A 17408-nucleotide genomic window follows, 5' to 3' on the forward strand; every position below is an offset into this window, starting at 1 on the left:
ATGTAAAAGTAATCACGTCGATCGTATTTCGGTACAAAATCGAAAACTTTGATAATATCTTAATAATTTTTTGAAGTAAAAATTTCTATATAAACTTTATGGTTTTTTCATAAGTTTTCGTGCGTCACGTGCGATACCAAATTATAATTCGCTTTCTCGTGTATTGCGCAAAGTAGTAATAAGCGATTTAAATCAACGATGCCTCGCCTTTTGGGCCACTTTGTGTTGCCGAGGATGATATATATACGGTCAGTTTCTGGGTAGTAAGTATTACGACGAGCAATCTTTATTAACTGAGGCCCTGCTATAAACTGTTTGAAAATGCAGACGGTTTAGTGCGTTAAGAATAGCATAACGGTGCTCTAGCGGTCTGTTGCTGCAGTCGAAGCTACCGGTTGAGTTTTGTTAACAGGATACAAGATCGGGCCAATAAACTTCTATGCTCGGTTAATGACGTCAAAATGGGGCGTTCTGCTGATCATTCCATAACGAAGAAACACGATTCTCCTTACATTCATTGTTATTACGATATGCGAAAGAAAACTCTTCGCTGAGAAAATTGTTAATAATCGATCTCAACGATTGAATTAAATATAAAGTTACGATTCAGTTCAGAAATAAATATAAATTTTATTAAGTACTTGGTACGAATCGAAATTGTCGGTTTACTTAAATGAAACTTCGTGATAGAATGTTCGTATCAATCATTGAAATAATGTTAAGAATGTACTACTTTTGTGTTACTTTTCGTAGTATCAAGAGAATAAGAAATTTTCTGTGGTACTTAAAAAAGAAAAAAGAGAAAGAAAAATAAGTCAGAATTAAACTGTGAAACGTGTAACAGCTGGTGTAAGTAAGAGCGCAAAAGAGAAAGAAAGAGAGAGAGAATGTCCATGATATTCGCGCGTGATAAGTCAAATTTCGAAAAGAATGGAACGGGCAGAAAATTATTGGCGTTTGTTGGTTGACAGTTCGATACTAGCTGGCAATAAAAGCGTGATTTAGCGTCATCGAAAGCCGTTAACGGGGCTCGGTTGGGAATCGACGACGTTCGACAGAACGACATTCCAAATTCGAAAAGCCTTCGAAACAGACCTCCAAACAAAATTCGTGATGAGAGAGAGAAAGGGTAACTGTTACCTCTCGACGAGATAAAACCGAATAGCGGTCGAGCTCGCTCTCGCGTTTTCATGATGTTACGTGAATTATTATGCAAGCGTTCGCGAGAGACGACGCGACGTTAATTAATCGCGGCTAATTAGTACGTGCGCTCGCTGCACATCGACGAATCCGATTCGACTCTGGGACCGAATCACGTAGCGACCGACGAATATTCAAATGTTGGGCCAACTTCTCTCTCTCTCTCTCTCTCTCTCTCTCTCTCTCTCTGTCTCTGTCCTTTTTCCGTCTCTCTAACGCACATACCGACAAATGTTGCACCCTATACACCAGATGTATGTTGTATTCGCCGTTACTCTTGCGACGATTGTTTCTTCTTTCCTTTTTACGATTACTGCGGTTTTTCTACGATACCGAGAGATGCGTAATAAAAGCTGGGAATACTGGCATAGAAAAGAACGATTATTCTTTTCTCTTCCCCCTCTCTCTCTCTCTTTCTACTGCTTCTTTCTCTATCGTGCCAGGAATAACCTCGCGAATCTTCTTGGCAATGTCGTTTACTCATGGACGATACGTATCTCGACGATCGAACCTTCGATGGGGTATATCCTTTGGGATCTCCATCGAAGTATGTACAGAACGCGTTTAGAACTTTTTAAATGACTTTTCAAATCGATTAAACGACAATCGATAATGTCGGCTCGGTTCAATTTTAAAACTTAACTTTACAAGTTGCATCACTGGCATCCTTATGAAATTGGACCACGAAGTTAGAGCTATGTTCCAAAACGTATTCATCGCGACACAATATGGCATTCCAAACGAGTGGACCAAGTTAAACTCTGAAGCGTATCTACGGTCCACACTGGTTTCGCAGCTCAAACAAGACAAAATCGAATATTCAAATGGTAGTCACGTAACGAGTTATGCGTTCCTAAGGGACAATGCAACAACGATAGCAATTTTTAGTCGTTAGGCGTTGTATGTGAATGCTTTTAATATATCATTTTTCTATATAGCTCGAAGCATGAAGCGAAATCACATCACAATTCATGATTTTCTTTGGTTAAAAAATCAACTTGTGTAGGTTCTTTCGTTTTTTTAAATATTTATATAAATTCTAGTTAGAGATATTCTCAAAATAATTATTAAGCTGAATAGTTATTACATAAATTATTTGCGTCATTACAAAATTGCTAAAAATTTCTTTAGGATCGTGAGAATGTACAGATTGCTAATTACGTCGGTTTCATTATGTAGTATATAAAACCAGCATAGAGTTTGCGTTGTCGGTATATTTCTATGGAAAAAGAGTTCTCCCGTTTTTCTCTGTTCTGTCGGAAATGCAAATGTGTATATGTATGTACGTCGGCTCTCGTCGTCCATGACCCATGTTATATGCCGACATTCGCTTAATTAACTTAGTAGATAAGCAAGTCGGTGTGCGCGATCATTACAATCGTGTTTTTCGTTTCCTATAGCCTTGCGTCTTCCATGATTCTTCTTCGTTAGATAAATTGTCGTGGCCCACGCGACGGTACGCGTCCTTGTACCTATCTATATATACATATATATAAATATACTTACGTATCACACATATATATATATATATACACATATACATGTATAGATAGATATATGCTATATATGTCTACAAATACTTATGTATAAACGTATCTACGAGTCTTGTTTTACAGCTACGCGGGATTTGTGGTTCGGCTTAGAAAACACGAATGATTGAGTACTTAAAAATACACAAGTCTATATCGATACAAAAAGTGACGGCAAGCCGGCTGTTGCATTCGATCTTCTTCATTCAAAGCAGCGATATCGGAGAGTGCGACGAGCAATCGAATGACGAAACGTTGCATTGTCGGGAAATCGTGAAAAGGAAAAAGTGTGTCAACTTGTCCATTGCTGATATTTCTCGGAAATCTTTTTGTAGATATGATTACTGATCTTTTTTTTTTTCAAAAGTTTTCAAGCAATAAAGTATTCGGAATAACATTTATCTTGGCCGATTATTGTAGATGGTAATGGTTAGATTATGTATTTAACGAAAGTTTGTTTTAATTCTTGAGTGAAAGGAATAGATAAGTAGGATTACTTTCCCATAAAAATAAATTTTCTTTTCTTGTATCTTTTCTCCTTTTTTTTTTTTGACCGACGTTATTAATTTCAAAAGACATATACATATATACCAGACGAGTGCAATTTTGTCTTTGATTATCTTTTTTCTCGCACAAAATCTACGTTCTTCCGTGACGTATCACCAGCTGCCCGTGCGCGCGGCTCTGGATTTTTGCCAGGAAATGCCTGTTTTATGCGTCCACTGGAACTTCCGGGAGAGCACTATGAAATCTCGTCGATCAATCATTCGGTGCTAGACGAAATACATCCCTAGCTTTGTCGTACGTTTTTTTGTTTCATTTGCTTTTTCTTTCTCTCTTTCTTTTACAACTTGAAAAGCTAGCGAGTTTCTAGTCATACCTTTTGTATTCAGACAATTCGATCACTTCTCTCGAGTACGGATTATTACGTGTATTGTTCGAATTTTTACCAAGAGAAACGTATTTATTGTTAAACGATCATCAATGACGCTGACGTTAACGTTGACGAAATGACGTGTATACCTGAATCCACATTCTTAACGATCTGTTTACCGTTGCTTTCCGCCAACCGCAGCGTATATTTTGACAAGGAATCTACTCGATCGTACGAAAGAGGAAAAGAGATGCATCTGCGTCATGAAAAAGGATCCGTTTCGCGGATGTTTACATCGTCTCTCTTAGATCGACCGCATACCGCTTCGCGTTAAGACATGCAACAGACAAGACATAGATACTGTTTAAAGCATGATGCAAAAAGATGAAGCACCATACGAAATGATATATTTTTTAAAACCATAATACACTGATCCGAAACATTAAATTTACGTTAGTATCTTGTTTCAAGTTAGATACATCTCAATCGATTGCTTATTCTTCATTTCATGTGTTCCCGATCATTTAGTATCCCTATGATTAATATCTCATTTTATTAATAACTTCTTTGATTTTTAAGTAAAAAATCATGAAGATTTATGAATTCTCTTTTTATTTGGTTTTACAAACTTCGCTTATCAATATTCATGAGGACTTATAACTATTGTTTATAGTAACAGTAGTATAAGTAAACATAAGAAGTACTCTTTCATAGATTTATTTCAGAAAAAGAAGATAATTTTTTAACGCTTTGCAATTATACGTCAAATCTGACTGGGCATTAAATTGCATTCTAGGGAGTTCTATGTTAAGTTAATATTAGTTTGGTGCTAAAATATCAGAATAATGAGAAACTACTCGATACCGATCTGAGTGCAATCTGGTTGGAATAAGTTGGACCGCGAGCGATTATAGACATACTTTAAGCCCAACTTTTACACGTGCGAAGCCTGCAAATAAAAGAAAGGAAAACTCTTGTACCATTTGTTAACGCTTTGCATTTATACTATTGGACTTAGCTGTCGGAGAACTCATTTTCTCAAATTTGCGAATCATCAAAGTAAGCTTTTCGTTGATTTCGGCGTCGTTCGTTTGCGAGAGAAACACGTCTACGAGGATGGAAACAAGCAAGAGCTTTCGAGCTTTTATTGCCGGACACGGTCGGTCGCCAGAGCGCTTATCCGTACCGTTGCAATGCTGACATTCGACGTTGTCGCACAAACGCGACTCCTCGCGCGTTCATTGAATGACGCTTTGTGTTTTCGTTGCAGTCGGGCAGCTTTATGCAACTCGGCCGACCGTAAGTTTACGCACAGAGTCTCAGTAATGATAGCAACGTGCCGTTATCTCGTGAAATATGGGCCGAGCTGTGAAGTTTTATTACTTTGGCTTTCGTAGAACTTGTGTTTTCTGATGTTAACGTTCTACGATGTTTTCGTGTCATTTCTTTTTTTACAAGCTGATCGAAATGGTCTCACTTGTAGTTGAGTATTTGAACATTATTTTCTTTACGTTCGTATCGAATCTTGTTTATTAAAAACGTTCTTGGCGAACGTTAGGACTTTTACAATCCGAAGCTTTACGAAATTTGACACGGACACCTGCAAGCTCGGTCTACTCGTCGAGACGACGTTTGCTAAGAGTTCATCGCGAAAACAGATGCCATTGCGTACAGCTGACGCACTATAAATACGACGCTTTACCTTTACGCAGATGGCGCTTGTTGGCAGAAGTGTAGCTTTATATCGTGCCGCAGCCACAGTCCCTAAATTTATATTGCAATTTGTACGAGCTAACAAATTGACCGACTTACCGACTTCCATCTGATACGGATTTAATATTACATACATATTGCTAAACGTTTCGACGTGGAATGAAAAATTCGAATCGACTGGTCAAACCATCATTGATCCCTTTTTCTTTTTGTCTATATTTACGCCATAGAATTCTTTGTTATTATTATCGACGAACTATTTCAGTCCTTTTACTGTTACTTTGTTATTTTCCGTCCCGATAATCACGAGTTTGCTTGTCGACCTGCTTGCGGGATGGATAGACCTTGACCGAAATATATCTTCTCCATTAATATTCTTATTTTCCTTATTTGTTGGTTCACGAAAGAACAATGATAAAAAATAGCCATTTTAATTCATTCATGCCCGTAGGCACGCCGCGGTATTAAGTTCTTATTATTTTATCATAGCTACCATTATATTCTAGTCGTAAGAAAAATATCTTTTTAGTATTCTTCAAGTTGATCTTTTGTAATGAAATGTCGAGTTTCGTAATATCATTATTTTTAATTTTACAATTAGTATAACCGAATCTACTATGTTGTATCATTATTCCTTTTTAGAATGTCAAAGCTTTGGAAATTGCAATATTCCATGTTAGCTTTTAATTATTATAATAGATATTATGATATACATATATTATAATAATTAAAAGAGAATATTAATATTAGACGTTGATAAAAATTATTATGTAAGCTATTAATCACTTGCTCTAATCTGCCAAGTTGAACAGTTGCTTGGTTTATTTACATAACGCATATACCGACGTTAGAATGCTAAACACAGTCCTAATTAGCATGTGTTTGATTTCAACGTCAGTACAAACTAACCGCTATTTGTACATCCAAGTATATCGATAGTATGACGTTCTGATGGATCTATTAACGCCGACTTGATTATCCTCTTGATATCCTATAATCCTTTGTAATACATATTATTTTCGATGTCTCGTGTTAATCATAATATTAATTTTATCTATGCTTTACAATTAAAATTATTCTCAATCGGATATAAATTGAGAAATTTTCATATAATTACGGGATTGTTGTTAAAATTTATTACGAAGATTCCAATGATATTTTTTCTCGATCGGGGTATAAACATTTAAGAAATCATTCGAAAATAATTAAACGATGTACGTATTTCATTAGATGGATGAGAGTGAAAGGATAAACAGACACATAACGATAGGGAGAACGCACGATAAGGGTAGACCAGTTGGTTACGAAATTGCTCGTCCTTTGTACATAATCATTCCGGAAATGGGAGTTGGCGACTGGGTTGGTTGGAAGTAGGGTACGTGCGCGCGACGCGCGATTCGGCCGCATTTAAAATGGCATTACACGAGCGTCACGTATTTGCGGCGCACAAGCTTTAATGGTACGGCATAGTAATTTCCCCTGCCGAAAATCTTCGTTAAAAGCTTAATCGATCAAGCGAGGATGAGTGTTTTGGACAAGAGATATATAGAAGTGAAAGTGTCGGTGAATGTGTAAAAGAGGTTGATGGAGGGTAAAGGAGAATGGCGGTAGAAAAAAAGAAAACAGCAAATTCATCAACGGGACAGCGAACAATAAGTCATTGTTGGTGTAACGACTCCTTTTGCCGAGCTCGTGCGATTCTTGAATCGAGGACCTGCGGTTGATGCATTTTGTGCAGTCCACTTTATGTGATCGCTAGCGCCAGCCCCACTTCTCCCTCCTCTTTACCCGCACTCTTCTCCCATTTTAACATGCGACACGATACGAAATGGACCTGCACGCGAAATCTAACGAGCCATTGTCCCGCGAGCTTTCGTGTCCTTTCCATGAGATATCTTCTTTCCTTTCTATTCGAGCACGATTAACAACCTAACTGCTTCTATGATCTCATGAAAGTTGTCACAAAGCTATCCGATCTATCTCTTCTCTTCTTTTGCGTATGACCACGATTATGTTTTCCAATATATATATATGCTTATGTATACGTATGTATAGGCACTTTCAGCTTCGAGAAATTTTTACACTATTTTTATACAAACGTTTCGAAATTGTTACGAGTTTCAATGGGAAAAATTAATTGTCAAAAGCAAAAGATACGTTTATTAAATAGTACTTCTGGAAAATGTGTAAATTTCTTTATGAAACAGAAATTGGAACGAATTCATTCGTAAAAGTGGGAATGCTTTATCTCTTTTCTTAGAATGGATTATAAAATTCACCAAACTGAAATTACAAAAGAAATATCATAATGTATATTTCTGAGCACGTATCACGTTGATGTGACCCTTTTTACCTTTCGTGAGACGAAATTGTGTAAATTTAAGAAAAGAGGAGACGGAAATTTCAAACACAAAAGATTTGTTTATACGCGAACATGTCACTTTGAACGTGTACGTTGCATATATGCGTTCAGTGACATGTGTACGTGGTTGTATCGTATCACACGAAATTTAAGAGACATGCGTGCGCCATTTCCCTTACTTCGGCGATATCGATCGAAGGACTATTGAGTTCACGAGAAAATCCTTAGTCGATCTCCAGTTATCAAGTCGTATGCATTAAATCTAGAGCAGTATCAAATCCGAGCAGTAAAATTGTGTGTTCCATTTTGTTAACACATTGAAAGCTTAACTTTTCAGACTTTATTTAAAACTTTTCTTAGATTTCTTTTGACACATTTCAAAGATTAAAAGTATATTTTCTAATAAAAGTAAAGTATGTGAAAAGTATGACGGTAAAGTCTTCTATATCTTTATCTCCTAGAAGAATATATTCGATTTATGCAAAATGTAGCACACGTCTCAAATAGAGGAATCGTCGATCAAATCGATCAATGTTATAAGTATTCTCTCAATATTGTTCTTCTTCGTGTATTTGCGGAATTGAATGAAAAGATCAACAAATAAAATCATTAGTTTCAAGAGATGATAGTGAACTTACATATCGTGCCTTCATAACAATGTATTTAAATATTGTACAGATTTGCTTCATGTCAAATTCTATGTATGCTCTGATAACTCTAAGAATTTATTCAAGACAGGATAATTTCAATTGTCTCTAATAGAGTTTTTAATTGCTTAGCTTTAAAATATAGTAACTTTCGTTAATCGAAAGTTAAAGTAATTTTAAGTTAACGAAATAACGTAATTTTCGATTTCCTTGTCTAAAATTCAATTTTTTTTTTTTTTATTAGATTTAATTACTAAGGATATTTTCGAGTAGGAAAACGGGTCATATTTAGAATAGATGTGAAGTAGAGAGAAATTTCATGTAATAGTGGAAGATGCATAGCACGTTGGATACGTGCTATATATTGAAATACGTAGACAAAATCTGGGTTCCAAGTTAGTACGAACATTCCATTTAGGATACCGTACTACGGATGAGAGTAAGAGGTGAGATGCTATTAGCTGTCCAAGTTTCAGTAATGGTTTTCCATCATTGAACTCTGAAAACTATTCGATAAATTACTATAGATCTTATATTATTGTATAGTACTCACCACCTAAAATATTTTCGCAGAAATTTCTACGTAGTATGTAATTAAAATAAACAATTCAGTATATACACGTTACGTAGGAGAAGTCCTCTAACTGATGACCTCTGGACGAGTAGTTTACTTGTATCCCAAAATGTAGGTATAAATATTTATCTTCTAGTTAAAAAGACTTGTAGGTCATCATTTTTTATTCGTCTCATATTTATATAGAATATGAGCTCTATGCTTCATGTACATTTTTTAGAAGAAAAAGATTTATTCAGGATGAATCTTTCACAGAAAGTGGAAGAGACAGGAAACGAAAAGCTTTCAATCAAACGAGGAAAAAAGGAAAGTTCCGTTTATGTCTTCGCAGAGAGATGTATATCTTGGAAAAAAATTTAATTTCCTATAGATTTAAGGAACGAAAAAAAGGAGAATAAACTCTGTATATACAATAGAGTTCTGCTATTCTTAGAGTCATAAAACGAAGTCAATTGAACCAAGTCATTTAACTTCGCATAAAACAAGTTGGATTATGTGAGCGGGTTCGAATAAAATTATAATTTATATGTTTTTCTTTTTTTATTACGACAGATAACTAATTTTTGTTGAAATATATTGAAATCATTACGTTGGTAAGTTTTAAGCAGAAGTTTGTATAGGATCGATTCAAATTATCTTTTTGATAATTTTTATAGATGAAAAACAGAACAACTATAATATTAATTTTTTGTTTCATTGAACAATCGATTTTTATGTATTATTGAATACGTACAAAAATTTGGAATTTTAAGTCACAGTTTATATAAACTTATATATATATATATTTATATATATATATAAAACTCGTATATATCTTGGAGCGGTATAGAAAAAGTAGAAAATTGTCGATGCTCGAACGGAAACTTTAGGCTTTAAAATGTATGATCGTTCTAACGTACGTTAAATGGTAATCAATAAATCCCAAATATCTTTCGTCGATGATCCGATATATTGGGAAGGACATAACACATTTAATGGATATGGTAGTATAAAGAGGCTTTGTGAATTGATAGTGTAAAACGCGTCGATCGCGTTACACGCTTGAAAAATCATACCCACACGTTTATACGAACATATATACTTGTATGTGTCTTAGATTTCACGAAGGTACTTGGCTCGTTTTCCGTAAATCATTCGCAAATCTCGATCTCTTGATTTTTCTATTTTCCTTTGAAATTATTCGAAACAAACATTAACCACTTGTCCATCGAGTGACGTGAATTTTCTTTTCCATAGAAAGCGAGGTTGGCTCGCATCAGAATCGCTAAAGCATCGAGCGGTGCGGCTTTCGTCAGCAAAAAGAAAGCGGCCGAAGCACGATTGGCTGCGCAGGAAAGTGGTTTGCAGTTGGACGAGAACTACAAGGAGGAGGATATTTTCGAGTTACAACATCATCATTTACTTCGATGTTTAGAGAAGACAACGGTGAGTAAAATCATTTTTAAATCTGTTTAAAAGAAGTAATTTTCTTTTCTATTCTTTTTTCTTTTTATTTTTTAACGAAATATATATTTCGTTATTGAATCTGGCAATTAAATCTTATCTAATACCTTAAAAATTCGAATATGCTAGTGACGTATATTGTATATTTCTCTTAGCAAGATTTTTTAATATAAGTACCTTTTTCTTTTATCCTGTGTTTTATGTTTCATCAAAGAACGCCGCTAAAAAATCGTTTAAAATCTGTCAGGCAGGTTTTGCGTATAGATATCGATGTGCCGAGTAATTTGAATAAACCGCTTTCCGTTCTCGTCTAATTTTAGCCAACTGCCTTTGTAAGGGGTATCGTGTTAAGTATACACACTTTCCTCTTATACGTACTACACATATATGTACGCGTGGTCTTGTTGAAAGTGCGAGTACATAACCCGCTCAATTCGAACTCTATTTCGCTTCTAGTACGTATACGAACATATATAGACGTACACACACACCTACGTGGAAAGATATGCAAAGCTAACGTGTACATACTGTGACCAACATACCAGTTACAACATGCGTGCCTTTGGCCAATCGTTGCAATCTAGTAACAACACAAGTGGAATAAATTCAAATACACATAGCTATGCAAATTCTTACGCATATTTAGTTGAATCTACTTAAAAAGATAGATTCTCTTCTTTTCTCTTAGCATAGAATACATTCTCTTGTAATACGCGAAAAAAAACGTATTTGCTTTATCCTGGCTTCCCCCATGTACGTTTATTCTCCTTCAATCAACTCGATGGAGATCGAGTGGAAAACTCTTTCAGAATCAGGAATCGCCAACGAATATCGCAAAAAATCGTGAATCCATAAACCAACGCAGGATCACTCGCAAGTGCATCTGTGTTACTGACTTTTAATTTTACTATCCAGAGCATAGCGAAACGGACAAGATTGCCTTTGGCGATGTGCTAAGAGTAGTTACTTTGGAGTGAAACGTATATCTTTTAAGTGTCACTGACAGACTTATCAAGAATTTTTCTAGCGTAAATTGGGTAAGAGTAAGAAAAGGGCAAATAAAGGAAATAGAAGGAAAGGAGCAATTGTCTTTGCAATCGGCTGTAACAAACAAATGCAGAGTCTCTGCAACGGACAAGGTTCAGTAGCTTTTTTTTTCTTTTCATTCGCGAATGTTCGTCGAGTACACCATAAGTCGAGAGTACTTATTGATGTTCACGTACGTGCTTATCGAAGGGACGCAACAAGCTCCGAGGGTCTCCCCTTTCTTCTCTCTTTATTTGTCTCTCGTCGATAATGCCTCGTCTTTGTTTGAAGTATACAATAATATACGATTACTCTATCGATCATGCTGACTTCTTTCGATTTTTTAAGACGAAGAGATAATAAAAAGAACACGAATCTTTGGATATGTCTAATTACTTCTTCTTCGTTTAATTACATTCTTTACATAAGATATAATTGTTATATTTGATGCTTAAAGATAACATAACTATACATACTTTCTCTACAAACGTTATAATTATAGTATAGTTGATAGGAAATTCAGTATTTAGTGCGAGTTCATGTCCTAAATATGATTCTATTTTTGATCTTACGTAGACTCCTTCCTATTATCCTTCACGGTTCCGAGAATAATTTATTATCGATCAATTCCTCCCTTACGATTTGGAATTATTTATGAGGGTTTCAAGTTATACTATGGACCTACAAATAAAGACCTTTATTTCTCAATTATTGTTCCCTCGAATGAATAAAAGTGGTAGCGGATTTTTTTTGTGCACTTAAGCTGTATGAATATATTCAAATCATTCCCGCCGGTACTATCTTTTTTCTTTGCATTATTAAAATATCTAGCTCTCTCCGCACGAATGAGATAATGCCTTTATACGATTTTTTTGTTTGAATTTATATCGCTTTACGTTCGAAAAATTCGGAATTATTCAGATAATTAATAAATAATCAATTAATTTTATCTAATTACAAATCAGAGAGAAAGAGAGAGAGAGAGAGAAAGAGAAAGAGAAAATAATTTTAATGAATTTATAATTATATATCCGATTATCTCATGTTCATTATTTTATCAAACTATTTATTTATTTGTTTATCAGGATACCTATAAAGCTTTGTGTATCTATTCGCGCGTTTTTGCGTCCAACTACTGCGTTTTCTTTTCCTATTTCCACTTCTTTTTTCTAGTCGTCTCGTGTACTTAACCCAGAAAGCAATGCGATTCCGGGTACCTTTGTTGAAGCGTCAGAAACCGAGCACACGGCCTGGAGGCGCATCGTTCCACTTCCTCTCTTACATTTCGAGTTTCGTTGTATATGGCTGGTGCGTTTCAGCATTCCGATGTTTCCTGCCGACGCTTAACTGTCTTTCTCCAAACTCACGCGGGAGGTCCACCCACCATCCATCCATTTCTACGTGTCTACTTTTATTGTTTGACATTTTCGGAGCGAAAAAAATTTCTCCACGTATTTGCGACGACTCTTCTTCTTCTTTCAATAGAATACCTTTTTTTCTTTTCTTTTTTACAGTTGAATGCATCGAATTCAATTTTTTTTTTTCGGTTAATGTGAATCCGTCACCCGACGTTTTCAAAAACTTTTGTTACGTACGATATGCTAACGTGCTATTTGTATCACTTTATACAGTACGTTCCTTTTTTTGTTTTCGATCTTTAAACAGTAAGTAGTAATAGAAGAATGAATAATAAATATTTCTGATGCGACGTTCGTTCAATTTTTCGTTCGTATTAAATTTGTACATTTTCTTTTTGCGTTTCTTATTTTACACATTCAATCTATCGACGAGTATTAGTAAAATTGAATTGATCATGTCGTAGATATTTAACAAGACATATTTAAAAATTTGTTCTTAATAATGCTATTTCTTCTCTCACCTCACGTTTCTTCAAAACGATTTCGCGATGGAAGATAACGACACTTCAATGCTTTCATCATTCCATCGTCACGGAGACGAAGCGGTAAACGATCGTAAATCGAGTTCTCGATCGTTCGATCGATCATTACTACTCCAGAATGGGCCATCGATGAGCCGCAAACGTGTTTGCAACCCTTTCACTGTGGCACAGCCTTTGCTTCAAGAATGCTTAACAAGATTGAAACCCTGTGATCTCGTTCTCTGTCTCTGTTACTGTCCTTCTCTCTTTCTTCCTCGCTCTTTGTCAACTTTTTTTGAAAACGGGTAATAAACTTTTATTTTTCAAGAATCAACGGAAGCGAGAACAAACGATAACTATAAAATCGTCGGAACATCAAGGAATAAAGACATTCGTGAAATAATAAAGATACGTGTCGCATAGCTCCCATATTGTTTAATATATATATATATATATATATATATATATATATATACATATACATAAACTTTTGAGATTACGGAATTGTCAAATATAAAGGTTATCGGAAAGATTCGCGAAATATTCGGAAAATATCCGATCGATTTTGCATTGATTTTAAATATGCATTTATATAACATGAGTGCCCTATAAAAATGAACTGTTATGAAATAATAAAAGAGTGCGTGTACGAGGAACGTTTGACAGGATAGATCGTTCTTAAAAATACATATATTTATGTTGCGCGCGCAGGTAATTCTTTGAATAATAGCTGAAATACCCAATCGATATCGGGAGCGAGGATATTGGTAAATCTGGGTTCGTTAAAAGGAGAATGCAGCGTATCCTTTCGATAAACATCTCTCTCTCTCTCTCTCTCTCTCTCTCTCTCTCTCTCTCTCTCTCTCTCTCTGTCTCTCTCTTTCTTTTTCTCTTGCACTCGTCGACCTAGCAGATGCGACCAATCGGTATCTTTAGGTCGTGTATTGATTTCTTCCGGGTCATGCTCGCGCTCGATCGAATATTATCAGAGAATTCTCAGATTTTCTCTCATCGTCGATAGTGGGAAACGTCATCCTCGAAGCTAATTATAGCAAGGCGTGATGTAAAGAGGATATCCAACAATAAAGCCGGGGAGATCCCTTCGTTGTCGTTGTTGTAGTCGTCGTCATGTCATGGGACATGGATTTTCCATCTGGCGTGGCACATCGAACGCAATCGTCGTGGAAGAAGCACGTTGCGATCGGTTTTAAGTTCCGCTTCACTCGGCTCGGCTTGGCTCGACTTGCTTCGGCTTCGTTCGGCTATCATCATAGCATACAAGGCAAACGGAGGAGGGTCTTTGAATGACTTTGTGTTGTAAAGGCCGCTTCAAAGTTACCTCGTGTCGAGGGAAAGCACGGGCCTTTGACAACTCCGTTTTGCCTCGGTTAAAAGTGTCCCACCGATTTTTCTAGCACCTACTCTACGTAATTAGAATGCGAGATCGTTTTGTTAAGCGAGTACACATTTAATCGATTTCTCTTCGCTTTATTATCTCACCCAAAGAAATATTTCGTTTTGAATTATTACAAATGTCTTAGCGAAGGTGTAAAAAAAAATGATAAAACGGCGAGATAATTGTGATTATTTAGTCAATGAATCAATATCATGAAGGTAATTATTGATAATCGTCAATATCGTTTGACGATTATCAATAATTAAGATATTTTTAATCACGATTTAAGATATTTTTAATACCATCGTCTTTCGTATGATTCAACGCCTATCTTCGAACGTCTTTTTATACTTTCACTTTTCGAAATAAAGGCTAAGCTGAACCGTATTAATCAGAATCGAGTCGAGATCAAGCGGGCTTTGTTGCTCGTTCTCTTCGTTCGTCCTTATTTTTCTGCCCCGATAAAACCGTAGCCCGTTGTCCAGTTCATTTCTTCGTTCCAATTCTTTCCGTTCCCTTTTCTTTTTCCTTTTTTCTTCTAACCTTTCCTCTCCTGAACATTTATTTCCGGTTGGCCGATATTAAATTCACTCCAGCAGCCATTTTTGGATAGTGCATATGTATTTATGTACAACGAACTCTTCGACGTGAATCCATCAATCGTACCTTTTTCTGTTCGACATTCGCATCTTTGAATTCTTTGGCCATTTTAAAAAAGTGTTCATATTTGTTCACATTTTTAAAGTAGTTTAAAAAATAGAAACTCTTTTTCCAAGAATCAGAAAAAGAGATTACTTTATCCTTTATAATCCAATGCATTCGAACATATCGTTGCATACAAAAGTGAATACACTTATTAAATAATATCGTTTTATAGACGATAAAATGACATCTTATTGTATAGAAAAAATTATAAATACTCAAATATTTAAAATATATATTGACATTATTATTAATATATATTATTATTGATGACATAGATTCAGAAATTTTAGATTTGCAATAGCATGAGAGATAATGGTGTATTGTTCGAGAAAATTATATATGTGCGTGTTCACGTACTGAACATACATGACTAACACTTTCGAAAGAAAAAGAGTATCGTGGGTTGAAACGTAAAATTGTCTAGGTCTTTCGTGACTCATCGTGGAACGGTCGTTTGAAATGAGGTGTTTAAAAGTCCTCTTATCGAGAGAAAAAGAGAGAAAGAGACAGATAGACTGAGAAGAAGCGTCACGAGCGTTCAAAAGGTCATGGCAAGTACGACATTTTTCTATGACTCGGGTCACGCTGTCCGGAACTCGATGTAACCAGTTATTTACGAACCATGACGAAGGATTTACGAACGTTCATCTTTACATCTTCTAGTTCGCAATTTTTTAATAGCGTCGTGTCATACGTCAGCAAATTCCTTGAATCTCGTAAGCAAATTTTTGTTACTTGTTTTATTCGAGGAAATTTTTGACAATACTATATCCCCGTATACGCATTTCCGTAGATTTTCTTTCTCTGTGCATTCGTTGTTCTGCTTGTTTACAACTTGATCGATTCGTTCTTGAAAAGAACTTATCGAATTCGTATTTGTATAGAAAATACATGAATAGTAAGGAAAAAAATAACGAGTAAGAGAGAGGCAAAATTTTTTCCGATCAGGCCGTTGTTATTTCTGAAACTGAGTGTTCTATTTCTACGTTTGGATATCTCTTTTTCTCTATTATTTTCTCTCTCCCTCTCCCTCTCCCTCTTTCTCTATCTCTATCTTTCTTTCTATTTTTCGTACTTTTTTCTTTTTCCCTAACACGAGACGGAGAAATCGAGATGGAAAGAGTGAAGTCTACCACGATAAAACGAGTTTAATCCGACTTCTTTTGAGAAGGAAATTCGTAGCTCCTATCGACAGAAGGGCTGAAAATACTGTATGCGTGAATAATCCCGCAGATTGCCGATATCGAATTTACTTCTCTCTCTTTCTCTCTCTCTCTTTATACAGGGTGTTTCACCATACGTAGCATAACTTGATATCTTGTAATATATTTATGATATCTAAGTGTTTAATTTTAAACCTCATTGTATGAAAATTTTTATGTTAAGTAAAGGGAGTAAAAAATATAACAATTGACATCATAATCTGTGGCAAATGACAATAACGCTATTAATATTCTGACTATAATTGCAATCAATTCGTATACAAGCAAGAGACAAATAAGTAGAGATAGAGAAATTAGTACGGCATCTATTTCGTCAATTTTAATGCGGCATAACTTTCATAGCTATCATATTAATTTGTATGGAGGGATGCTATTCAATGAGTCAAGCTTTCTAACTAGATGAATAAATAAAAATTAATTCATAACAATTTTTTGAAAACAGTTTTTTCTCCGACGATTTTACACTTCAGAATATTGGAATCAGGAATCCTCATAAAGTGCATTACGTTTGTTAATCTTAAATGATTAATATTAGATGGATGTAAAGCACATCGTTTTAATTATATATTTTATTAAAATTTTATTGGATCACGCTGTCTAGTTTGAAATGTAATTTTTATTGCAAAGAATTCTAATTGTTATAACATTTGATAGAAGTGAAATCTTTAGAAACATTTAAACCAAAACTTGTTTAATTTAGTGAGTATTAATTTAATGAATAAAAACACGTCCCGGATAAAAAAAAAATCAAAGTTATCCCTCGAGATAGGGAGAGATTTTGTTTACCTATCATAAAAGCTTCTTTCATAAGATTGAAGTTTAAAGCAAGAAAAAAAA

At 35.2% G+C, this 17408-nt stretch overlaps 1 protein-coding gene across 8 annotated transcripts in view; it reads left to right on the top strand.

The window, feature by feature from the left end:
• The window catches only part of LOC122629811 (potassium voltage-gated channel protein Shal), a 93253-nt gene that overhangs the window by 39646 nt on the left and 36199 nt on the right, over positions 1 to 17408 (top strand). For all 8 annotated transcript variants that reach the window (XM_043813631.1, XM_043813632.1, XM_043813625.1 and 5 more), the window contains exon 3: positions 10136 to 10324. In XM_043813631.1, the coding sequence (XP_043669566.1) occupies positions 10136 to 10324 (189 nt within the window). The remainder of the gene's footprint in view (positions 1 to 10135; positions 10325 to 17408) is intronic.

Source organism: Vespula pensylvanica, chromosome 6 (assembly GCF_014466175.1).
Source record: "Vespula pensylvanica isolate Volc-1 chromosome 6, ASM1446617v1, whole genome shotgun sequence".
Classification (NCBI taxonomy): domain Eukaryota; kingdom Metazoa; phylum Arthropoda; class Insecta; order Hymenoptera; family Vespidae; genus Vespula; species Vespula pensylvanica.